The following is a 25576-nucleotide window of genomic DNA, read 5'->3' on the forward strand; positions in this document are numbered from 1 at the left end:
ATCGTGAGAAAGGTTGTCAAAGGGTACACCAGGATATGGATCAGTTGGAAAGCTGGGTGGAGAAATGGCAGATGCAGTTTAATCTAGACAAGTGTGAAGTGATGCATTTTGGGAGGTCAAATGCAAGAGGAAAGTATACAGTTAATGGCAGGACCCTTAGGAGCAATGATGTACAGAGGGATCGTGGGTACAAGACCGTAGCTCCCTGAAAGGAGTAACACAAGTGGATAAGGCGGTAAAGAAGGGGTATGACATGTGGGCCTTCATTGGTTGGGACATTGAGAATAAAAGTTAGCAAGTCATGTTCATGCTGTATAAGACATTAGTGAGGCTACATTTGGAGTAAGGGGTGCAGTTCTGGTGAGCACACTATAGGAAGGATGTGGAAGCTTTGGAGGGGGCGCAAGGGAGGTTTACCAGGATATTGCCTGGATTGCAGTATATTCACTGTAAGGAGAGGTTGGACAAGCTTGGATTGTTTTTGCCAGAGTGTCTGAGGCTCAGGGGTGACCTGATAGAAGTTTATTATACTGGGAAGGCCATAGATAGAGTGGATAGTCAAAGTCTTTTTCCCAGGGTGGAATTATTAAATACTAGGGGGCATGGGTTTAAGATGAGAGGGGAAAAGTGTAAAGGAGATGTGGGAGGCAAAGTTTTAACACAGAGGATGGTAGGTGCCTGGAACGCACTACCAGGGGAGGTGGGAGAAGCAAATATGGAAGCAATGTCTAAGAGACATTTAAACAGATACGAACAGGTAAGGGATGGAGCAGAGGGTGAGATGCAATGTGCAGCTAGATGAGGTTAATATAGACTGGCATCATGGTCGGCACAGACATGCCAGGCTGCAGGGCCTGTTCCCATGCAATACTGTTCTCGGACCGCGATATCATAGTAATTACAGAAACATGGCTCAGGTATGGACAGGACTGGCAGTTTAATGTTCCAGGATACAAATGCACAGGAAGGACAGAAAGGGAGGCAAGAGAGGGGGGGGGGGGTGCATTTTTGATAAGGGATAGCATGACAGCTGTACTTAGGGAGGATATTCCCAGAAATACATTCAAGGAAATTATTTGGGTAGAATTGAGGACTAAGAAAAGGACATTGAGTTTTTTGAGAAAGTAACAAAGAGGGTTGATGAGGGCAGAGCAGTAGATGTGATCTATATGGACCTCTGTAAGGCATTCAAAAAGGTTCCCCATGGGAGACTGTTTAGCAAGGTTAGATCTCATGGAATACAGGGAGAACTAGCCATTTGGATACAAAACTGGCTCAAAGGTAGAAGACAGAGGGGGTGGTGGAGGGTTGTTTTTCAGACTGGAGGCCTGTGACCAGTGGAGTGCCACAAGGATCGGTGCTGCATCCACTACTTTTCATCATTCACATAAATGATTTGGATGTGAGCATAAGAGGTATACTTATTAAGTTTGTAGATGACACCAAAATTGGAGGTGTAGTGGACAGCGAAGAAGGTTACCTCAGATTACAACAGTATCTTGACCAGATGGGCCAATGGGCTGAGAAGTGGCAGAAGGAGCTTAATTTAGATAAATGTGAGGTGCTGCGTTTTGGGAAAGCAAATCTTAGCAGGACTTATACACCTCATGGTAAGGTCCTGGGGAATGTTGCTGAACAAAGAGACCTTGGAGAGCAGGTTCATAGCTCCTTGAAAGTGGAGTATCAGGTAGATAGATTGCGTGCAATTCTGGTCTCCTTCCTATCGGAACGATGTTGTGAAATATGAAAGGGTTCAGAAAAGATTTACAAGGATGTTGCCAGGATTGGAGGATTTGAGCTACAGGGAGAGGCTGAACAGGCTGGGGCTGTTTTCCCTGGAGCGTCAGAGGCTGAGGGGTGACCTTATAGAGGTTTACAAAATTATGAGGGGCATGGATAGGATAAATAGACAAAGTCTTTTCCTTGAGATCGGGGAGTCCAGAATTAGAGGACATAGGTTTAGGGTGAGAGGGGAAAGATATAAAAGAGACCTTCGGGGCAACTTTTTCACACAGAGGGTGGTACGTGTATGGAATGAGCTGCCAGAGGAAGTGATGAAGGCTGGTACAATTGCAACATTTAAGAGGCATTTGGATGGGTATATGAATAGGAAGGGTTTGGAGGGATATGGGCCAGGTGCTGGCAGGTGGGACTAGGTTGGGTTGGGATATCTGGTCGACACAGATGGGTTGGACCAAAGGGTCTGTTTCCATGCTGTACATCTCTATGACTCTATGATCACCTCATTGGGATTGCATTATAGACCCCGTAACAGTCAGAGGGAAATTGAGAAACAAATTTGTGAGGAGATCTCAGTTATCTGTAAGAATAATACAGTGGTTATGGTAGGGGATTTTAACTTTCCAAACATAGACTGGGACTGCCATAGTGTTAAAGGTTTAGATAGAGAGGAATTTGTTAAGTCTGTACAAGACAATTTTCTGATTCAGTATGTGGACGTACCTACTAGAGAAGGTGCAAACCTGACCTTGGGAAATAAGGCAGGGCAGGTGACTGAGGTGTCTGTGGGAGAGCACTTTGGGGCCAGCAACCATAATTCTATTAGTTTTAAAATAGTGTTGGAAAAAGATAGACTAGATCCAAAAGTTGAAGTTCTAATTTGGAGAAAGGCCAATTTTGACGGTATTGGGCAAGAACTTTCAAAAGCTGATTGGAGGCAGATGTTCGCAGGTAAAGGGACGGCTGGAAAATGGGAAGCCTTCAGAAATGAGATAACGACAATCCAGAGAACGTATATTCCTGTCAGGGTGAAAGGAAAGGCTGGTAGGTATAGGGAATGCTGGATGACTAAAGAAATTGAGGGTTTGGTTAAGAAAAAGAAGGAAGGATATGTCAGGTATGGACAGGATAGATTGAGTGAGTCCTTAGAAGAGAATAAGGAGTATACTTAAGAGGGAAATCAGGAGGGCAAAAACTGGACATGAAATAGCTTTGGCAAATAGAATTAAGGAGAATCCAAAGGGGTTTTACAAATACATTAAGGACAAAGGGAGAGAATAGAGCCCCTCAAAGATCAGCAAGGCGGTCTTTGTGTGGAGCCGCAGAAAATGGGGGAGATACTAAACAAATATTTTGCATCAGTATTTACTGTGGAAAAGGATATGGAAGATATAGACTGTAGGGAAATAGATGGTAACACCTTGCAAAATGTCCATATTACAGAGGAGGAAGTGCTGGATGTATTGAAACACATAAAAGTGGATAAATCCCCAGGACCTGATCAGGTGTACCCAAGAACTCTGTGGGAAGCTAGAGAAGTAATTGCTGGGCCTCTTGCTGAGATATTTGTATCATCGATAGTCACAGGTGAGGTGCTGTAAGACTGGAGGTTGGCTAACGTGGTGCCACTGTTTAAGAAGGGTGGTAAAGACAAGCCAGGGAACTATAGACCAGTGAGCCTGACATCGGTGGTGGGCAAGTTGTTGGAGGGAATCCTGAGGGACAGGTATTTGGAAAGGTAAGGACTGATTAGGGATAATTAACAAGACTTAGTGCGTGAGAAATCATGTCTCATTGATTTGCTTGAGTTTTGTTGAAGAAGTAACAAAGAGGATTGATGAGGGCCGATCAGTAGGCGTGATCTATATGGACTTCAGTAAGGCATTCGACAAGGTTCCCCATGGGAGACTGGTTAGCAAGGTTAGATCTCATGGAATACAGGGAGAACTAGCCATTTGGATACAGAACTGGCTCAAAGGTAGAAGACAGAGGGTGGTGGTGGAGGGTTGTTTTTCAGACTGTAGACCTGTGACCAGTGGAGTGCCACAAGGATCGGTGCTGGGTCCTCTACTTTTCGTCATTTATATAAATGATTTGGATGTGAGCATAAGGTGTAACAGGTAAGTTTGCAGATGACACCAAAATTGGAGATGTAATGGACAGCGAAGAAGGTTACAACAGGATCTGGACCAGATGGGCCAATGGGCTGAGAAGTGGCAGATGAAGTTTAATTCAGATAAATGTGAGGTGCTGCATTTTGGGAAAGCAAGTCTTAGCAGGACTTATACACATAATGGTAAGGTCCTAGGGAATGTTGCTGAGTAAAGAGACAGTGGAGTGCAGGTTCATAGCTCCTTGAAAGTGGAGATGCAGGTAGATAGGATAGTGAAAAAAGCGTTTAGTGTGCTTTCCTTTATTGGTCAGAGTATTAAGCACAGGAGTTGGGAGGTCACGTTGCGGCTGTACAGGACATTGGTTAGGCCACTGTTTGAATATTGCGTGCAATTCTGGTCTCCTTCCTATCAGACTGATGTTGAAAAACTTGAAAGGGTTCAGAAAAGATTTACAAGGATGGAGGATTTGAGCAACAGGGAGAGGCTGAACAGACTGGGGCTGTTTTCCCTGGAGCGTCGGAAGCTGAGGGGTGACCTTATAGAGGTTTGCAAAATTATGAGGGGCATGGATAGGATAAATAGACAAAGTCTTTTCCCTGGGGTGGGGCAGTCCAGAACCAGAGGGCATAGGTTTAGGGTGAGAGGGGAAAGATGTAAAAGACACCAAAGGGGCAACATTTTCACACAGAGGGTGGTACGTGTATGGAATGAGCTGCCAGAGGAAGTGGTGGACGCTGGTACAATTGCAACATTTAAAAGGCATTTGGATGGGTATATGAATAGGAAGGGTTTGGAGGGATATGGGCCGGGTGCTGGCAGGTGGGACTAGATTGGGTTGGGATATCTGGTCAGCATGGACGGGTTGGACCGAAGGGTCTGATTCCATGCTGTACATCTCTATGACTTTATGTTTCATTTCTGTCTAACTCACCATCTCCACTCCTCACCCCCTCTAATCCTCATCCCCTAGAATTCCCTACCCCTCATATCCTCCAATCCCTTTCAACTCCATCCCTTCCATCCCTCATTGCTTCCATCCCCTCACCCACTCCATTCCTCACTGCCTCCTTCACTCCCCTCCTTCCCGCTCCTCCAGCCTCACTACCTCTATTTCAATATGAATTCCTCACAGTCAACATCACAAAAAGCAGATGAAATGGTCTTTTTAACATTGCTGCTTGTGCACCAGTAGGCTGCTTCACCCTTTAAAAATACCTCAGTGACAGTAAAGAGCCCTGAGATGTCCGAAAGTTGTTTAAAGTAGTTTAGAATGCAAGTCTTTCTTCTTTTCCTTACATTTTGTCTTTTGTTCTTTGCCAGTTTTCTGCCTGTCATCTGAGTGAAAGTGTTATTGAAATCCAGTACCTCCACAGTCCCTTCCCACCACTCCTGCCCCGTGCTCACTGCCACTTTGTTAAAAGTAAATACAATGGGACTGTTCATGTTTTGTCTCGATTTCTGAAACCTAATCTGGTTCAGATTGCCCTCAATGCTCTGGTCGTCATTAGCGACTGATGGTCGAATTTTCCTGCATCACCTCCCCCTCTGCTCTGTGTGGTCATTCTTTAAACAAGTTCCAGAATGTTCCTACCAGGGGTTCCGCCATCACACTCTGGAGTCCCCCAGAGCTTCCCAGGTCTGTTAGATTTGGCCCAGGTGAATTGATTCACTTGGAGTTAGTCAGGCAGGAGTAATGGGCACGCTAATGTTAACACAGTCTGTCTCTCTGGGCACGTCTCATGGTCCATTGAAGGGCTGCACCGAATAGCAGGAATATCATAGAGTTATGGCCCAATCTCTCACTGAGCTGTGAGCTATAAAACTGAGGATGTTTACTGTCACTCTGTGTGGGACAGTAATTACAACAATCGATTCAGTGTAAAGAGCAGGGGAGCAGGATTAACACTAATCAGTGAAGGTTTGTTAACCGAATGAGGAACACTAACAAAGCATTACACCATGGAAGGGGTTAGTGATACAGTCGGTCTGTGAACCACCAGACAACAGGACAGGGACAAGGTAAGGGTCATGACAAACATTGAGAGACAGTTTGAAAATGTAAAGCTTCAAATGCACCAACACGTCTCCCTCTAACCACCCCCCCCACCAGAAACTGCAGGGATTGTCTGCAGCATCTGCCTCCCCAATACTGAAATCTTTGTTTCTGTTACAAACAGGATCGACCTTCCTCCATCCCACAAACCGCCAGCTCCTGAAAAGAAGACAGAGATGAAGAGTCAGTTGACGGCAGACGACATTCAGGTAATAGCAGCAGGTGGAGGCTGGTAACCAGTGACTCACCAAACTCTGGAGAGAGTGAAACTGTCCAGCCTATGGTCAGGAGAGTGGGCCTCAGAGAACAGGAGCAGACAATCATCCTGAGACTGAGTTTGGGTGAACAATGGCTTTTGCAGGGGCAAAGTAAATTCCCTTTCTCCATCCGGGAATGGGGCTGGACTAGCGTTTGTTACCCAAATTTAGTTGCCTCTTGAACTGAGTGACTTGTTAGTGCCATTTCAGTGGGCAATTAAGAGTCACATTGCTGTGAGTCTGGAGTTATAAGTGGGTCAGACCAGGTGAGGCTGGCAGATTCCTCTCCTATTAGTGAACCGGATGGGTTTTCATAACAATTGACAGCAGTAACGTGATGACTATCTGCCAGCAGGGATAGTGGAACCCATGTTCCCAGAACATTAACCTGGGGTTCTGAGTTACCTGTCCACAATACTACACCCCACGGAGCCAGGTGCAAGAAAAAGGGCCCATCAGACTATTCCAGTGGCTGATTCTGGGAGCTCCATGCTCTGGAAGGTCTCGGAGGGGGAGAATGGCAGAGTGTCCAGAATGGTAACTGAGATCAGGATTCCAGTCACATGGAGAAACCGAGGCTGTCCTCCTCTGAGCAGAGAAAGTCAAAGGTAGATTGAACTGAGAAGGATTTTGATCAAGTTAATGAGGAGAAATTGGAAGATTGGTGAGTAGAGGGATGCAGATTGCAAATAATTTCTCAAAAATGCTGGGTGAAATTCTCACAAAATGACTCTCTATGGACATAATTTGGAGATGCCGGTGTTGGACTGGGGTGTATAAAGTTAAAAATCACACAACACCAGGTTATAGTCCAACAGGTTTAAGTGGAAGCACTAGCTTTCGGAGCATCGCTCCTTCATCAGGTGGTTGAGATGATCCAGAATGTGCTGCCTAAAAGGGCATTGGTAGCAGATCCAAGAGGAACTTTCAAAGTGAATAGTAGCAGGCCCCAGGGAGTGAGCGGGATGATGGGTCTCAGTGAGCCGACACACAACAAACAGGCAGATGGGGCAGAAGTCTTTGTTTCATTCATTGGTCACAACAGCCAGGAGCTGAGTGTTACTGTGGTGAAGAGTGAGCAGAGCTCAGGCAGCTACCAAGGCCCAATCCACAGGGAGGAGGGAGAGTCAGGGAATAGGCCCAGGGCCATGTCAGACACCAGCTGCAAGGGGGACAGGAGGCTGACCCTGGGTAGAGGGCATTGGATAGATTTGGCATTGGGTAGGGTCACACTGGGTAGAGTCACACTGGGTCGATGTCGCTCTGGGTAGGGTCACACTGGGTAGGGTCACACTGGGTAGGGTCACACTGGGTAGGGTCACACTGGGTAGATGTCGCTCTGGGTAGGGTCACACTGGGTAGGGTCACACTGGGTAGGGTCACACTGGGTAGGGTCACACTGGGTAGGGTCACACTGGGTCGATGTCGCTCTGGGTAGGATTGCACTGGGTAGGGTCACACTGGGTAGGGGTGACATTGGGTAGGGTCACACTGGGTAGGGGGTGACACTGGGTAGAGGTGGCACGAAGAAGGTGATTGTTCACAACTAGAGAAATGGGATCAGGAATGGTCCCTCAACAGCAGAAATCGTTTCTGCCGTGCAGTTAATTCATGTCTGATCCCCATTTACCAGCTTGGCCCCACTACCCAACCTCACCAAACATGAAATCTCCATCATAAAATTCTGTAGTAAAGACTCTGAGCCACTTACAACACATTCAGGGAGTGAACAGTTTAAATTTCACCTGTTTACTGTTGGAAACCCTTTAAGTAGTTTTAACAAATACACTGTTGCCTCAGGGCAGAAGTGGGTACTGCAGATGCTGGAAACCAGAGTTTAGATCAGAGTGGTGCTGGAATAGCTCAGCAGGTCAGGCAGCATCCGAGGAGCAGCAAAAGCTCTTCCTCAGGAATGAGGCAGGGAGCCTCCAGGGTGGAGAGATAAATGGGGGGGTGGGCTGGTGAGAAGGTAGCAAAGAGTACAATAGGTGAATGGGGGTGGGGATGGAGGTGATAGGTCAGAGAGGAGGGTGGAGTGGATAGGTGGGAATGGAGCTGGAAGGATGGAACTGGGGTAAGTTGGGGGAAGAGGAAATGAGGAAACTGTTGAAGTCCACATTGATGCCCTGGGGTTGAAGTGTTCCGAGGCGGAAGATGAGGCGTTCTTCCTCCAGGCGTCTGGTGGTGAGGGAGCGGCGGTGAAGGAGGCCCAGGACCTCCATGTCCTCGGCAGAGTGGGAGGGGGAGTTGAAATGTTGGGCCACAGGGCAGTGGGATTGATTGGTTCGGGTGTCCCGGAGATGTTCCTAAAGCGCTCTGCTCAAAGGCGTCCAGTAGAGGAGACCACATCGGGAGGAATGGATACATTAAATGACATTGGTGGATGTGCAGGTAAAACTTTGATGGATGTGGAAGGCTCCTTTGGGGCCTTGAATGGAGGTGAGGGAGGAGGTGTGGGCACAGGTTTTGCAATTCCTGCAGTGGCAGGGGAAGGTGCCAGGATGGGAGAGTGGGTTGTTGGGGGGCATGGACCTGACCAGGTAGTCACGGAGGGAACGGTCTTTGCGGAAGGCAGAAAGGGGTGGGGAGGGAAATATATCCCTGGTGGTGGGGTCTTTTTGGAGGTGGCGGAAATGTCAGCGGATGATTTGGTTAATGCGAAGGTTAGTAGAGTGGAAAGTGAGCACTGGGGGGGTTCTGTCCTTGTTACAGTTGGAGGGCTGGGGTTTGAGGGCGGAGGTGTGGGATGTGGATGAGATGCGTTGGAGGGCATCTTCAACCACGTGGGAAGGGAAATTTTGGTCTCTAAAGAAGGAGGCCATCTGGTGTGTTCAGTGGTGGAACTGGTCCTCCTGGGAGCAGATAGGGCGGAGGCGGAGGAATTGGGAATACGGGATGGCATTTTTGCAGGAGGTAGGGTGGAAAGAGGTGTAATCCAGGTAGCTGTGGGAGTTGGTGGGTTTGTAAAAAATGTCAGTGTCAAGTTGGTCGTCATTAATGGAGATGGAGAGGTCCAGGAAGGGGAGGGAGGTGTCAGAGATGGTCCAGGTAAATTTAAGGTCAGGGTGGAATGTGTTGGTGAAGTTGATGAATTGCTCAACTTCCTCGCGGGAGCACGAGGTGGTGCCAATGCAGTCATCAATGTAGCGGAGGAAGAGGTGGGGAGTGGTGCTGGTGTAACTACAGAAAGTGGACTGTTCTATGTAGCCAACAAAGAGACAGGCATAGCTGGGGCCCATACGTGTGCCCATGGCTACCCCTTTGGTCTGGAGGAAGTGGAAGGTTTCAAAGGAGAAATTGATAAAGGTGAGGACCAGTTCAACCAAACGAATTAGAGTGTTGGTGGAAGGGTATTGTTGGGGAGAGGAAGAAACAGAGGGCTTGGAGGCCCTGGTCATAGCGGATGGAGGTGTAGAGGGATTGGATATCCATGGTGAAGATGAGGCGTTGGAGGCCAGGGAAACGGAAGTCTTGGAGGAGGTGGAGGACTTGGGTGGTATCTCGAACGTATGTGGGGAGTTCCTGGACTATGGGGGATAGCACAGTGTCGAGGTAGGTAGAGATGAGTTCAGTGGGGCAGGAGCATGCTGATACAATGGGTCGGCCAGGGTGGTCAGGCTTGTGGATCTTGGGAAGGAGGTAGAACCGGGCAGTGCGGGGTTCCGGACTATGAGGTTGGAAGCTGTGGGTGGGAGATCTCCTGAGGTGATGAGGTTCTGTATGGTCTGGGAGATGATGGTTTGGTGATGGGGGGTGGGGTCATGATGGAGGGGGCGATAGGAGGAGGTGTCCTCAAGTTGGCGTCTGGCTTCAGTGGTGTAGAAGTCAATGCGCCAGACTACCACTGCGCCCCCTTTATCCGATGGCTTGATGGTGAGGTTGGGATGGGAGCAGAGGGATTGGAGGGCTGCATGTTGTGAGGGTGAGAGGTTGGAGTGGGGGAGCGGGGTAGACAGGTTGAGGTGATTGATGTCCCAGTGACAGTTGGGTGTACAGGTCAGGGCGCCGCTGTTTCCTCAGACCAGCCCTGGTGTTTCTTTGTCCATTCTATGTCCATGTCCTCCACAGTTTCCCGGTATTCTTCAGGGGAATGTTTCTTTAATGAAGCTCCGATAAAATAAGTGACACTCTGTTATATTCCAGAAATATAAATGTTGATAAAGTTTGATACTGTGTCAGCCTTTACTCAGCCCTGTATTTATTTACAACGTGAAACATTGCAAGCCTAGACTTCCGCACTCCACCACATTCCAGCTGCTAAGGACCTGTTTCTATTGCAGTATTGAGGAAGTGCTACTTTATTGGTGTGGCCTATCTTTGGGTTAATATTTTAAACTGGGTCCACAGTTACCCTCTCAGCTGGATCTCAAACATCTTATGGTTACGTTCAAGCAACAGCAACTTCCAAGAGTCATGGCTAACAGTTATCCAACATGAAAACTTCATCCAAACCACATTATTACATTTATCAGACAGCTCTGTGGGACCCACCTCTTCTCTATGTTGTTGCAATGACTAGTCTTTCAGAGGAACTGATCAACTATGTAAGCATTCAGGAATGGCCAAAGATCAAAAATAATGCTACAAACATATAGATTTTCTCTCTGACTGTGAAGAAACTGACTCTACACACACTGACTCTCATTGGGGTACCGTCCACCACACACACAGACTCTCACTGGGGTGCGGGGTCACACACACACACACAGACTTGTTATGGGATCCCTCACACACTGACTCTCATCGCAAATGCAGTACACAGTTGAGAAGGGAAAGAATTTGCATTTGTATAGCACCTTTTATGATTTCAGGATACCCTAAAATGTCAAAGAAAATCTGTTGAAGTGTTACCCTTCTAATATAGAAAACACAGCAGCAGGCTCCCACATAAAAACAATGTCATAATGATAAGGTGTTTCTTTTGAACTGATGTTGTTGGAGAAAATGAACATTGAGGTTCAGGCCTCGTTATCTTGTCTTGAAATTAGTGCTTTGGAACCAATCATCAACATCTGAGAGAGGAACTGTCTTAATGGCTCATCCAGTCGTGACAGGGTTCGACAGAATGAGCTTGGATTTACAAAAGGGAGATCAAGTTTGACAAATGAATTGGATATTTTGAGGATGTAACTAGGAGAGTTGATAAGGGGGAGCCAGTTGAGGTGGTTTGCTTGGACTTTAAAAGCTATTTGATAAATTTCCACCTCAGAGATTAATGTGTAAAATTGAAGTGTATCGTTTGCAGTAGTGTACTGACATGAATAGAGAGCTGCTTGGCAGACAGGAAACACAAGGAAATAATCAGACCATCTCCAAGTGGCAGCCAGTAACTAGTGTGGTCCTTTAGGAATTCGTTCTCAGATAAAGAGACCAGATCTGTACACAATCCTCTAGGCTTGGTCTTACCAAGGCCTGATATAATTGCAACCAGACATCCTGCTCCTAGACTCAAATCCTCTCTCTATCAAAGCCAACAAATCAATTGGCTCCTTCACTATCTGCTGCATGTTTACCATCAGTGACATGTACTAAGATACGGGCGGCACGGTGGCACAGTGGTTAGCACTGCTGCCTCGCAGCGCCGGAGACCCGGGTTCAATTCCCGCCTCAGGCGACTGACTGTGTGGAGTTTGCACGTTCTCCCCGTGTCTGCATGGGTTTCCTCCGGGTGCTCCGGTTTCCTCCCACAGTCCAAAGATGTGCAGGTCAGGTGAATTGGCCATGCTAAATTGCCCGTAGTGTTAGGTAAGGGGTAGATGTAGGGGTATGGGTGGGTTACGCTTCGGCGGGCCGGTGTGGACTTGTTGGGCCGGAGGGCCTGTTTCCACACTGTAAGTAATCTAATCTAATCTAATACCCAGGTCCCACTGGGGTCTCAGTATAAGAATATCGGGTAGGACATTTAGGACAGAGATGAGGAGAATTGACTTTACCCAGAGAGTAGGTGGAGGTGGGTACAACAGATGCTGGAGATTAGAGTCAAGATCAGAGTGGTGCTGGAAAAGCACAGCAGATCAGGCAGCATCCGAGGAGCAGGAAAATCAACGTTTTGGGCAAAAACCTTTCATCATTCCTGATGAAGGGCTTTTGCCTGAAATGCTGATTTTCCTGCTCTTTGGATGCTGCCTGTCCAGTTGTGCTTTTCCAGCACCACTCTGATCTTGACTTTACCCAGAGAGTGGGGAGCCTGTGGAATGCACTGCTACAGAATGTGGTTGAGGCTGAAACATTGAATGTTTTCAAGGAGGAGTTAGATACAGTTCATAGTGCTGAAGGGACAGAAGGATTAATGGGGAGAGCGCGGGAACAGGGGACTGAGCTGGATGATCAGAAATGATCATATTAAATGGGGGAACAGGCTTAAAGGGCCTACTCCTGCTCCGAGTTTCTGTGTGTCTATGTTTTAGTGCTGGGCTGTGATATCCATCTGGATGTTGGGCTCAGAGGGTGAGGGTGCCCTCTCCCCCCCCCCCCCTCCCCCCTTATTTGGTCTGGCTCAATGCCCACACACAGCCCTGACCGGGCAGCACCCCAGCTGCTCCTGAGAGTGTGCCGATGGCCAATGGCAGGAGAGGCTGGAGTGAGGCTGCAGGCCTGTCTGTAACAAGGTGGAAAAGCTGACTCTGCCTGTCCGAGTGCCTTCAAACTCCCTGCCTCACTGCTGGAGGCCCACGGGTGGAAGATGTGCTTGGCTCGATTGGAGGCACTGTAAAAAAAGACCAGGCGGATTGGAAATGAGAAAATATAAAATAACAAAATAAATCACTGCAAGGAATATTACCCCAAAGCAAAGAGATAACTGAATAACTGCTGAATAAAGCAGCAAGCCAGTAGACTGTGTCCAGCCAATAACCAGCTTTCACTGATTAGAATGTTTACAGGATTAATAGAGCAATATTGTCACAAAGAGACATTTTCCTGCAGAGATAGTTCCAGCTGATGAACAGTTGTTACACCTCCATGTCAAAACCCTCCACATTTTTCACCTCTGTTATCTGTCACCGTTTCAGTTTACATTGCGAGGGGCTGTGATGGAAACCCAGGCACCTTCAGAACCCCCGCCCCTCCAACACCTCAGTCCTGACTCTGCGTAGACCCATCTCACCCAGGACTTGCAGTAAAGATCCAGGTCAAATGTCACACGACACCAGGTTATAGTCCAACACAGGTTTATCTGAAATCACAAGTCACTTTCACCTGCTGAAGGGGCAGTGCTCTGAAAGCTTGTGATTTCAAATAAACCTATTAGACTACAACCTGGTGTCATGTGATTTCTGACTGTATCCACCTCAGTCCATCACCAGCACCTCCTCCACATCAGTGAAGAACCAGACCTGGGGTGGTCTTGCTGCTAAGGGAAGGCACAGACCGTCCACGTACTCAGGGATTGGTTAATCCTCCCAGCTCCAAAGTAGATGGTTAAATAGAAGTCCTCAGGACCTGAATTTCTTATTTATTGGTGTCATGGACATTGCTGGCTGGGTCAGCATTTATTGCCCGTCCCTAGTTGCCCTTGAGGTAGTAGGGGTGAGCTGCCTTCTTCAACCACTGAAGTCCACCTGCTATAGATTGACCAACAAATGCCAGTAGAACATAGATCATTGAACATTACAGCACAGTACAGGCCCTTCAGCCCTCAATGTTGTGCTGACCTGTGAAACCAATCTGAAATCCATCTAACCTACACTATTCCATTATCATCCATATGTTTATCCAATGACCATTTAAATGCCCCTAAAGTTGTTGAGTCCACTGTTGTTGCAGGCAGGGCATTCCACACCCCTATGAGTGTCTGAGGGAGGGAACTCCAGGATGTTAACCCAGCGACACTGAAGGAACAGTGATATAATTCCAAATCAGGATGGTGACTCAGACAGGAACTTGCCAGGGGTTCGGAAAGTGCTGTGTAATGAAATTATACTTTCTCCCCTGTCCCATTCTGCACAGTAATGTCCCCCCACCCCCTGGTGTCTGCACCCTCACCCCGGGGACTGCCCCTACCCCCAGGGCCTGCTCCCATCCTGGTGTATGTCCCCCTCACCCGCAGGGACTGCCCCTCACCCCTCTGTATCTGGTTACACTCCCAGTGTCGAGGCCTGATAGATTACCCCTGGACTGGGTTGTGTGGGGTTTCGCCCGGTTTTGTTCGGTATCTCTCAGGCCCCACTGTTTGTATCGATGCTGCCAGTACAGGGTCGGATATACAGCCGGTGCCAGATGCTGGTGGAGGGGTGGGGGAGCTGTTTGCTCCCTGGAGCTTATAAACTAAGGGACAGATTCTGCAGGAATCAAGTGAAACATTTAGCTCGGTGTCAGGAAAATTGATTTGCTCCGGTCCAAGTCGTAAATACGGAACCATGCTCAATTTGCGAAAGCCGCTCAATCATTTGTTTCTGTATTCATCACATAAGCAGAGTCTGACAAGGACTGACTGTGCCTCATACACTGGCTAAAATAAGCTGTTATCTTATTGATTGGTTAGAAACTACACTGTTACTGTATTGATTTTAGTCAAAGATTCTATCAGTTAACCCTGCATCCCACAGAGCAGCGTGGCTCCCAGTGAAGTCAATCTTTATGCTTTCCTGATGTGTGGGGTGTCACTGGCTGGGTCAGAATATGTTGCCCTCCCTGATTGCCCCTTGAACATGAGTGACCTACTCGGTCATTTCAGAGACGATCATGTTTTCCAACGGGAGTCACATGTCAGCCAGGTTAGGATTGGACAGTGTATTCCTTTTCTAAAAAGCATGATGATCATAGAATCCCTACAGTGTGAAAGCAGGCCATTCAGCCCATCAAGTCCATCCCGACCCTCCAAAGATCATCCCAACCAGACCTACCCCCATCCCTGTAACCCTGCATCCTCCTGTGGCCAATCCATCCAACCTGCACATCTTTGGACTGTGGGAGGAGAGCCATGCAGACAACGCGCAAACTCCAAACAGACAGCCGCCCGAGGCTGGAATCGAACCCGGGTCCCTGGCGCTGGGAGGCAGCGTTGCTAACCAGAGAGCAACCCAAGACAAACACAGACATGGCTAGAGAAACTCAGCAGGTCTGGCAGCACCTGCAGAGAAAGAAACAAAGTTAACATTTCAAGTTGAACATGAGTCTTCTTTGGAACATTGGTGAACTTGATGTGATTTTAAACAATGGCTGTTGTGGTTACTATCACTGAGACTAGTTTTACATTCCAGATTTATTCATTGAATTTAAACACCACCTGCTGCAGGATTTGAACACATGCCTTTAGGGAATAGCCTCCAATTACCAGCTCAGTGACAATCAGTTTCCCCAGACAGTTTGGAGAGCATTAGAGTAACACCATTGCAACCCAAACACACTAAACCAGTTCTCAAGGACATGTTCATCTAGTCAGTGTGGTTCAGTTTACGAACTGCTCACTTGTTTCATTGTGCCTTTGAACCTGAAGATCGCAGGTTCAGTCCCTGCTCCAGAACCTGAATGCACAAAGAAAATCAAAGTGAACACATGGGATGCTGATATGATGTTAACCTCAAGCCTCTGATTGTCCTGTCAGGCAGATATAAAAGTCCTGGAGGACTATTTCCAAGTAGACAGAGGCGTTCTCCTGAGTGGTAAAAACAATGACTGCAGATGCTGGAAACCAGATTCTGGATTAGTGGTGCTGGAAGAGCACAGCAGTTCAGGCAGCATCTCCTGTGTGCACTGACCAATACATATCCCTTCAGGAAGATCACAGGAACAGATGTGCTGGTCATCATCACATTGCTGGTTTTGTGAATTTTTTGTGAATTTCCTGATACTACCACATTCCCTGCGTTAAATTTCAGACGTACTTCATTAGTTGTCAAGTTCTTTGGGACTTCTGCTGGGCACAGAAGGCGCTATACAAATACAGGTCTTCCTTTTTCCCAACATTCTTTGTGGTGTCAAATTTGACCCTAAATTGTTCGACTGGTTCTGTATGAGCAAACATTAAGCTGCCATTATCAGAGAGAAGGGTGATTGGTGAGGTTTGTAACCTGATAGTTACCACACCTCAGGTAAGGTTGAGAAAGCAAAGCCGTCACAGTGACCAGTGCATGATTCAAACCCCTGGTGTTAGCATCACTCCACATTGTAAACCAGCAATCCAGCCAACTGAGCTAAACAGACCCCAGTGATGATACTGTGGCTTTAGGAGGAGTGTTTTGTCCTGTTTTCATTTGGAGAGTACTGATGGATAGGTGCTGAGCAGTCTATAAGAAAAGAAGCAAATTGTGAGGCTTTTTAAAAAAAACATTGGTACAACAGAACCAGCTTGAGTGGATGTGGTCAAAATCTCACAGATGCAAATCTCTCCCCTCCCCGCTCCCTTTCTCTCTCTCTCCCTCTCTCTTTCTCTCTGTCTCTGTGTCCTCTCTCTCACTGTCTCTGTTTCTATCTGTCTCTAACTCTCTCTCTCTCTCTCTCTCTCTCTCCCTCTCTCTCTCTGTCTCTCCCTCTCTGTCTCTCCCTCTCTGTCTGTCTCCCTCTCTGTCTCTGTCTCCTCTCTCTGTCTCTGTCTCTGTTTCTCTCTGTCTCTGTCTCTCTCTCTCCCTCTCTCTCTGTCTCTCTCTGTCTCTCCCTCTCTGTGTGTCTCTCTCTCTCCCTCTCTGTATCTTTCTTTCTCTCTCTCTCTCTCCCTCTCTGTATCTCTCTCTCTCTCTCTCCCTCTCTCTCTCTCTCTCTCTCCCTCTCTGTCTGTCTCCCTCTCTGTCTCTGTCTCCTCTCTCCCCCTCTCTGTCTCTGTCTCTCTGGGTCTCTCCTTCTCTGTCTGTCTCTCTCCCTCCCTCTCTGTCTCTGTCTCTGTTTCTCTCTGTCTCTGTCTCTCTCTCTCCCTCTCTCTCTGTCTCTCTCTGTCTCTCCCTCTCTGTCTGTCTCTCTCTCTCTCCCTCTCTGTATCTTTCTCTCTCTCTCTCTCTCTCCCTCTCTGTATCTCTCTCTCTCTCTCCCTTTGTCTCCCTCTCTCCCCACCCCCGCCCATCTCTCTTGGGAGCTGCTGCCTGTATCTCTTTCTTGCTGATAGGATTGCCCAGGAGACAATCTGTTATTCTGAACTTGCCTTTTTGCCAAGACTGAGTTTGTGGGATGTTACTGTACTGGAACACTTACTATTTCATAGTAAAATAATTGACCAGTCTGTTCAGTTTTCCAATAGCAATGTTATTCCAATGTTATTCCAAGTTCCTCTTCAACATTGAATAGTTTGACCAATCGAATTGCATCTGGAACACAGTACCTCGCATCTACCTTTAAAATAAGAAAAGCATAGGGTCTAGGTTACTTTCTTAAATATTTTGAGGGGGTCTGGTCTGGTCTGGTCTGGTCTGGTCCATAACACCCCTCTCTGTACAAATACCCAGTCAGCAAAACATCTTCACGAGGGGCACCATTGGCTCAGGAGGTTCCTAAGGTCCCGATACCCACTTCTCAGTCAGGACTTTGTGCCAATCAGCTTCGATGAAGAGGTAATATTTTGGCATATTTTAAATAGCAACTCCTTGCATTTACATAGCTCCAATTATAGCAGAATAGTAAGATCCCCCAAATCCCCCAAAGAGGAGCATTATGGCACAAATTTTGACACAACAGCATAAAAGGAGGCATTAGTATATGTGAGCAAATGGTGTGTCACAGATGTGACTTTAAAACAGGGTATTAAACAAGGAAAGTGAGGCAGAGAGCTCCAGGGTTGAAATTCCAGAGCCTGGGGGTCAGGCAGCAGGAAGCAGTCACTGACAGTGAAGGGTCAAAGATTAGGGAAACAAAATTACTCTAAGCATAGAGATCTCCAAGGTTCCATGGGGCTGCCAGGATTTAAACACAAGAGCGATTCGAAAACAAATTGAGGTGTTATCAGATGAGCAGCCAGTGTATTATTGTCCAACGCTCCCAATCCAATGAAGTGCCTGGGGAGTTGTGAATTGGAGTCTACCCACGGGAGCTATGTAAATGCAGGAACCTCCACCAAGGCCTGTTCAGGTGATTATTACATTCCAAAGTGAAATAAAAAACAATTGCTTTATAGTTTGAGATCACCAACAAGTGGAGAGGTGAGATTTCATGGTTTTGAGACACAATCTCACATGAGCAGATATAAACAGAGGGAAATGTGGCACCGTCGACCACAGTAATGTGACGCCTCTCCCCACTGCAGTGGTCAGGTCATCATGGGACAGGTCGCTCACGAGGGACAGGGGAGAGATTGAGAAAGAGGCTCCTTTGTGGTAACCATGACCAATAGACGGGTAGCTTTAATGCAGGGTGATACCAACAGTGTGGGTTCAATTCCTGTAACAGCTGAGCTCACTGTGAGGAACATTCCTCCTCAACCTCTCCCTTCAGCTAGGGTGTGATGACCTTCAGGACTGCAGTGACTTTACCTTTGTCTGCAGTGGTGAACATCACCTGTGAGTCACTTAGCTTTTAGTAAAAGATTTGAGGTGGATGCTGCATTTGCTGTAGCTGGAGCTGATGTGCATTATTGCCAGCAGTTTTCCCTCATTTCAATACTTTACAGCAAAATAGTGACTGAGGAAAAAGTGAGGACTGCAGATGCTGGAGATTAGAGCTTAAAAATGTGTTGCTGGAAAAGCGCAGCAGGTCAGGCAGCATCAAAGGAGCAGGAGAATCGACGTTTCGGGCATCAGCCCTTCCTGAAGAAGGGCACACATGTGGATAGGGAGTCATGGGACTCTCTGAGAGAACTGTCTGGAGCAGAACCCCATGCAGTTCGTTTTGTCAGAAGGAACAGTTTAGCCTTGAATAGGTATTCCACTCAGGAGAGAGAGAGAGCTGGGAGAGAGCGAGAGAGAGAGAGAGAGAGAGAGATGGAAGGCAAGGGTGAGAGAGAGAGAGAGATAGAGGGTAGGGAAGAGAGAGAGAGATGGAGGGCGAGGGAGAGAGAGAGAGAGATGGAGGGTGGGGGAGAGAGAGAGAGATGGAGGGTGGGGGAGAGAGAGAGAGAGATGGAAGGTGGGGGAAAGAGAGAGATAGAGGGCGGGGGAGAGAGAGAGAGAGATGGAGGGTGGGGGTGAGAGAGAGAGATGGAGGGTGGGGGTGAGAGAGAGAGATGGAGAGTGGGGACAGACAGATGGAAGGTGGGGAGAAAGAGAGAGAGATGGAGGGCGGGTGTGAGAGAGAGAGAGTGATGGAGGGTGGGGGAGAAAGAGAGATGGAAGGTGGGAAAGAGAGAGAGATATGGAAGTCGGGGAGAGAGAGATGGAGGGCAGGAGAGAGAGAGAGAAAAGGAAGGTGGGGGAAGAGAGAGAGTAAAGGAAGGGAGAGGGAGAGAGAGAAAAGGAAGGGACAGGGGAGAGAGAGGATGGCTGGGAGGAAGCAGTTCATTCTAGACCGGTGGACTCATTTGGTCATGTTGTGACTGTATCATTTAATTGCTGCTTGGTGCATAATTAAATTACGGGCTTCAATTGTAGCAAATTACTATTAAGTATCTCGTTTAAGGAAGAGGTGGGCAATTAGAATAACTGCTGATTAGATTCGTTGGACAGAAATCAATGACTCAGCCACTGGAGAGCACTCCATCAGAATGTAACAAAGACTTTCGGACCTTCCCTTCTGGACGTTGTCTGTTTGGAGTCTCCAGATGGCACACCTATAGGGGGAGCCCTAGCCCAGCGTACCTTCTGTTGGTCATAGTAACAGCAGCTTGAGTTATGTAGCACCTTTAATGTGAGAAAATATCCCAAAATGACACCTAGTAGGAGAAATTATCAAACAAAAGTTGTGCTTGAGGTACATAAGGGGATTTAAGACAAGTGACCAGTGGGTTTGTAAAGAGAGCAGTTCAAAAGAATATCTTAAAGGAGGAAAGAGAGAAAGAGAGAGGTTTGGGGAGGGAATGTTTACAACTCCTTTTTGTGTCTGGAAGTGTAACATTCTCCATACTGCCCTCGCTGATTGGCTATGTGAATATTATTGGTCAGTAATGGCAGCCTGTGGTTGGGCATCAGAGAGATTAGAGACAGGGAAGGATGAGATCACAAGCAGGGATTTGCAGACAACAACGAGAACTTTGTGTTACCAAAGTGGGAGCCAACGCCAATCACCAAACATGGGACTTTGGGATGGGTTCAGAGAAAGATGAGTTTTGGATTTCGCTGTGATCTCCTCTGCTGTCTATCACACTGACTAAGTCGAACATATCCTGATCAATGAGCCAAGTACAGAGGACAGTATTCCAGGTGAAGGCATGACGGGCTAAATGGCCTCGTTCTGCACTAGAACAGTTCTGTGATTCTGTGAAAATATTGGGCTATTACAATATATTACACTGCCCAGTCTTCCAAGATCTCTGCTCAATATGATTCTGGCCAAGATTCTAACGGGTTCACCATTAGTTATGGAGATGCTGGAGAGTCATGGAGGTTGGAAGATGGTAAGGCAGCCAGAGGAGACTGGAATTGTCAGGCCCAGAGTAAAAACTCCACCAGTGACTCAGGATGTTTGTCAGTAATGAGAGTCATGGAGTCATACGACACGGAAACAGACCCTTCAGCCCAACACGTCCATGCTGAACACACTCCCAAACTAAACTACTCCCATCTGCTTGCTTGAGTCTTCTCAGCCACTGGCTTGCCCAGGAACACCAGAATATTGAGATCAATAAAATCCGCGAATTAATGAGGTTCAACTTTGGGCAGCTGATTCTCAAGGGGATGTCAAGTTCTTTCCCAGCTCCATCCTCCGCAGTTGCCTGGAATACCACAGAGAGCAGTGGGCATTGCCAGGCAGTAAGAGCTCCACAATGTTATGGGAGCTCCAAAATGGAGGATTCGCATTGGTTCCTCATAAAATCCCTACACTGTAGAAGCAGGCCATTCAGCCCATTGAGGGAGGCGGGTACATTTGTGGCTTTCGGAGAGAATTGGTTAATTTTTAAAGAGGAAGGCTGTGTGGGGTGTGGAATTATTACAGGGTGTGGTGTAACAGGGTTTCTGTATGAGGCCAGTATGAACATGATGAGCTAAATGGCCTCATTCTAACCTGTAAATGTTTAATTATTCTGGATCAGCCAGGAATCACATTGAAGGCTTCACCACAAACAATGCTATAACCACTGAGCTTTGGATCCATCAGATCACGCAGGAATTTGGCCGTATTAAGGAAAGTAAAGAATACTTTGTCAAAGAGCCACAGCCATCCAGAAATAATTAAATCTGATCTCAAACACTGTAAATGATTGTTATTTGTTGTGTGAAAAACATTTGATTTCCCTCAGGTGCTTTTTGTGTTAAAATCAAAAGCTTTCCCATAAAAAATGAGGAGATGGTTTCAGTAAAGTTAGCTCATTGTCAAACCATCCCCCAACCCACAGCCAGGCCCTGATGGTCACAGCTGTTGCCGTGGTAACACCTGCCTTTGAAGTGAACTCCAAAAACACAGGAAAGGAACAGCGCCTTTGTGATCGTTGGTGGGAATTCGGTTCGGGTTCCCAGAGTCAGGGTATGGGAGGGCCGGACTCAACCTGGAGTTACCCACAAACCAACGGGAAACTGTCCATCAGCACCAATCAGATCGAAATACAGAACACAGACCAACGCTGCACTGAGGGAGTGCCACACCGTTGGAGGATTGGTGCTGAGGGAGCGCTGCACTGTCAGAGGGTCAGTACTGAGGGAGTGCCACACTGTTGGAGGGTCAGTGCTGAGGGAGCGCTGCACTGTCAGAGGGTCAGTACTGAGGGAGTGCCACACTGTTGGAGGGTCAGTGCTGAGGGAGTGCCGCACTGTCAGAGGGTCAGTACTGATGGAATGCCACACTGTCAGAGGGTCAGTGCTGAGGGAGTGCCGCACTGTCAGAGGGTCAGTACTGAGGGAGTGCCGCACTGTCAGAGGGTCAGTGCTGAGGGAGTGCCGCACTGTCAGAGGGTCAGTACTGATGGAATGCCACACTGTCAGAGGGTTAGTGCTGAGGGAGTGCCGCACTGTCAGAGGGTCAGTACTGAGGGAGTGCCGCACTGTCAGAGGGTTAGTGCTGAGGGAGTGCCGCACTGTCAGAGGGTCAGTACTGAGGGAGTGCCGCACTGTTGGAGAGTTGATGAAGAGTTTATGCTCGAAACATTGACTCACCTGCTCCTCGGATGCTGCCTGGTCAGCTGTGCTTTTCCAGCACCACACTCTTTCACTTCCAGCCTCCAAGCCTGATTTCAGTCCGGAATTTGAGTTGTTCAGTATTACGATCAGCTGGGATCATAATCGTATGGTGCTATAGTAATCAGGTCTTGGTGCAGTGCTGTTATTATTTGATATTTGATGGTACTGTCATTCTCAACTACCAATGTGGTACTGAAATGGTCAAGGATTGGTGTGGGATTGTCATACTTGAGTAATGATGAAGGCAAAAAAATATATACATTTTTAAGCATTTTCCACTACAGTCAGGTGCCTCAAACACAGTTTCCAGCCAATGAGGCATTTGATATGGAGTAACTGTTGTAATTTTGGATTCCAGTCATACTGTAATAGTTGAGCATTGGTAGCTGTAATAGTTTGGGACTGGGTGGTAGCTGTTGTAATAATGACTGGGATTGTGTCTGATCCTGTAATTGTTAATGACTAGTTTGTTGCTGTATTCGCTGGTTACACGTGATATTGTCATAATTTGGATACTATTTCAGTACTTCGATAGCCAGTCGTGTAATGGTCTTGTATGTGGTCCAGCCTTCTGTTCACAGATTCCTCCTGGTCAGGCAGTTATCAGCCTGAGTCTCTCAGTCTCTTATTAATGGAACAAGTCAATGGTTCCCATCTTGAATAGGGCTCAGACAGTCCACTCTCATACAATGCAATTGTTGAAAAGACACTGTTGTAGAAAATACATTCGTTGCAAATCTGAGAAACAATTTGTGGTTCAGCTGACTTGACTTTTTAATTGTTTGAATCAGTTTTTAGTGATGAACAAGATCGAGATCTCAGACTATCACAGTCATGGTTTTAGACATTACACGCCTCTGAAGATTTGGCGTGTTTCTTGTATCATGTCACAGCAGCCACTGAGTTGAGGTTCTCTTGCTGAAGATTGATTAACATCTTACAGCCTTGTGACTTGGTTTTATTTTTGCATTTGCACCACAATCTGACTCAGTCTACCCCCTGGTTTACCAGGCACACCAGCCCAGTCTCCCCATGGTGCCCCAGTGTGCACAATTCCCCAGTGCTTATCCCTCCTCACAGTCCAGCCTGACACAACTGCCCCTTTCAAATCCGGCCATCATTAACGCATTCACACACACACACACACACACAAACACTCACACACACACAAACACTCACACACACACACACATACACACACACTGACTGACTAATGCATGTTGACACACTGACATACACAGTCGTTCACACTGACACTCACTCACAGTGACAAACACACACTGACACTCACACTGACACTCCCACACACTGACACGCACACTCATACTGATGCACACACTGACGCACACTGACGTTCACACTGACAATCACACTCATACTGACACTCACACTGATACACACTGACACTCACACTGATTCACTCACACATTGACACACACACTCTCACTCTCACACTGACACACACACTGACACTCACACTGACACACACACTCACACTGACACACACACTGGCGCTCACTGACGTTCGCACTGACACACTCACACTCACACTCACACTGATACACACTGACACTCACACTGACTCACTCACACATTGACACACACACACACTGACACTCACACACTGACACACTCTCACACTGTCACACACACTGACACTCTCACACACTGACGCACACACACACTGACACTCACACACTGACACACACACACTGACACACACACACACACACACTCACACTGACACGCACTCACACTGACACTCACACTGACTCACTCACACATTGACACACACACACTGACACACACACTGACACACACACACACACTGACACAGACACACACACACACTGACACACACACACACACACACACACACACACACACAGACATTGATACAGACTGTATTTCCAAGCTTGCCTCATTGAGTGACAGTTGTTTGTGAAATCTGTTTGATTTCTGACCCTGACACTGAAATGGAACCAGATGCTGCTGGAAATACTGATGGGATTTTACTATTTAATGTGGAATGTATTCTTGTTTGTGACAGGCAGGTGGGCACAGGCAACTAGTCAGATACATGATGGTCTTCCAGCCTGTGTCACTGCCTCCAGGGCACCTCCAGGTTGAAGTTTAACTTGTGAAGCCCTCACAATGCTGCAATATACAGCCTTCTCTCTGATCCCATCTCATGTAGAACACCACAATCTGAGCAACACCTCGTAAATGATTGATTGGAATTGTACAGAGTGATGGGAACGAACCACATCACTGTCAAAACCGGCAGACTCCAAACTGAGTGCACACACACCCACATTTACCTCCCCTCCCACACCCACCACATACACACACACACAGACGCACACACACCCATACCCTACATTCCTCCACAAACACCCAGCCCCACACACAGCACCAGGGACCCAGGTTCTATTCCAGCCTCGGGCGCCTGTCTGTATGGAGTTTGCACATCCTCCCTGTGTCTGTATGGGTTTCCTCCGGGTGCTCCGGTTTCCTCCCACAGTCCAATATGTGCAGTTTAAGTGGGTTAGCCATGGGGAATGTAGGGTTACAGGGATCGGGTGGAGGGTGGATCTGGGTGGGATTCCTTCCGAGGGTTGGTCCAAGCTCAAAAGGTGCAATGGCCTCTATCTGCACTGTTGGGATTCTGTGAGAGAAACAGAATTAACATTCCAAGTCTTTAGGTTCGGGTTAGAACTCAGTTCTGAAGAACAATCACTGGACTTGAAATATTAACTCTGCTTTCTTCCCACAAATGCTGCCTGACCTGCTGGGTTTCTCCAGCAATTTCTGTTTTTGTTTCAATTTAAAACATAACCATGTCTTTGAATAAAAACCTTCTACCTCTTGGCATCTTCACATATTCTGGCCTAACTTCATCTGATAATATCAAAACAAAACAACAAAACCACAAACCAAAACCATCTTCTGACTGACCTGAGTCATATGGTTTTATTCTTACTGAATCTGTTTTACACAGTAATCACACTCAAACAAAGTATAATGTTCTTCTTTACTTGCTTGGATTCAAACTGATTATAGTATCAAACATAACTCACACCTCGGGAAGGCTTGATGGGCTGAATGGCCTGATTCTGTTCTTGTGGACCCACCCACCAGAATGAGGGGTCACAGTCTAAGAACAGGGGGTAAGCCATTCAGGACTGAGATGAGGAAGAGTTTCTTCACTCAAAAAGTTGTGAATCTGTGGAATTCTCTCCCACAGGAAGATGTTGGGGCTAGTTCAGTAGGCATTAGATGTAGATA

At 47.2% G+C, this 25576-nt stretch overlaps 1 protein-coding gene across 4 annotated transcripts in view; it reads left to right on the forward strand.

The window, feature by feature from the left end:
* nectin1b (nectin cell adhesion molecule 1b) overlaps positions 1-25576 on the forward strand; it is a 541045-nt gene that overhangs the window by 493249 nt on the left and 22220 nt on the right. For all 4 annotated transcript variants that reach the window (XM_072593457.1, XM_072593460.1, XM_072593459.1 and 1 more), the window contains exon 7: positions 6032-6116. In XM_072593457.1, the coding sequence (XP_072449558.1) occupies positions 6032-6116 (85 nt within the window). The remainder of the gene's footprint in view (positions 1-6031; positions 6117-25576) is intronic.

This window comes from Chiloscyllium punctatum, chromosome 23, assembly GCF_047496795.1.
Source record: "Chiloscyllium punctatum isolate Juve2018m chromosome 23, sChiPun1.3, whole genome shotgun sequence".
Classification (NCBI taxonomy): Eukaryota; Metazoa; Chordata; class Chondrichthyes; order Orectolobiformes; family Hemiscylliidae; genus Chiloscyllium; species Chiloscyllium punctatum.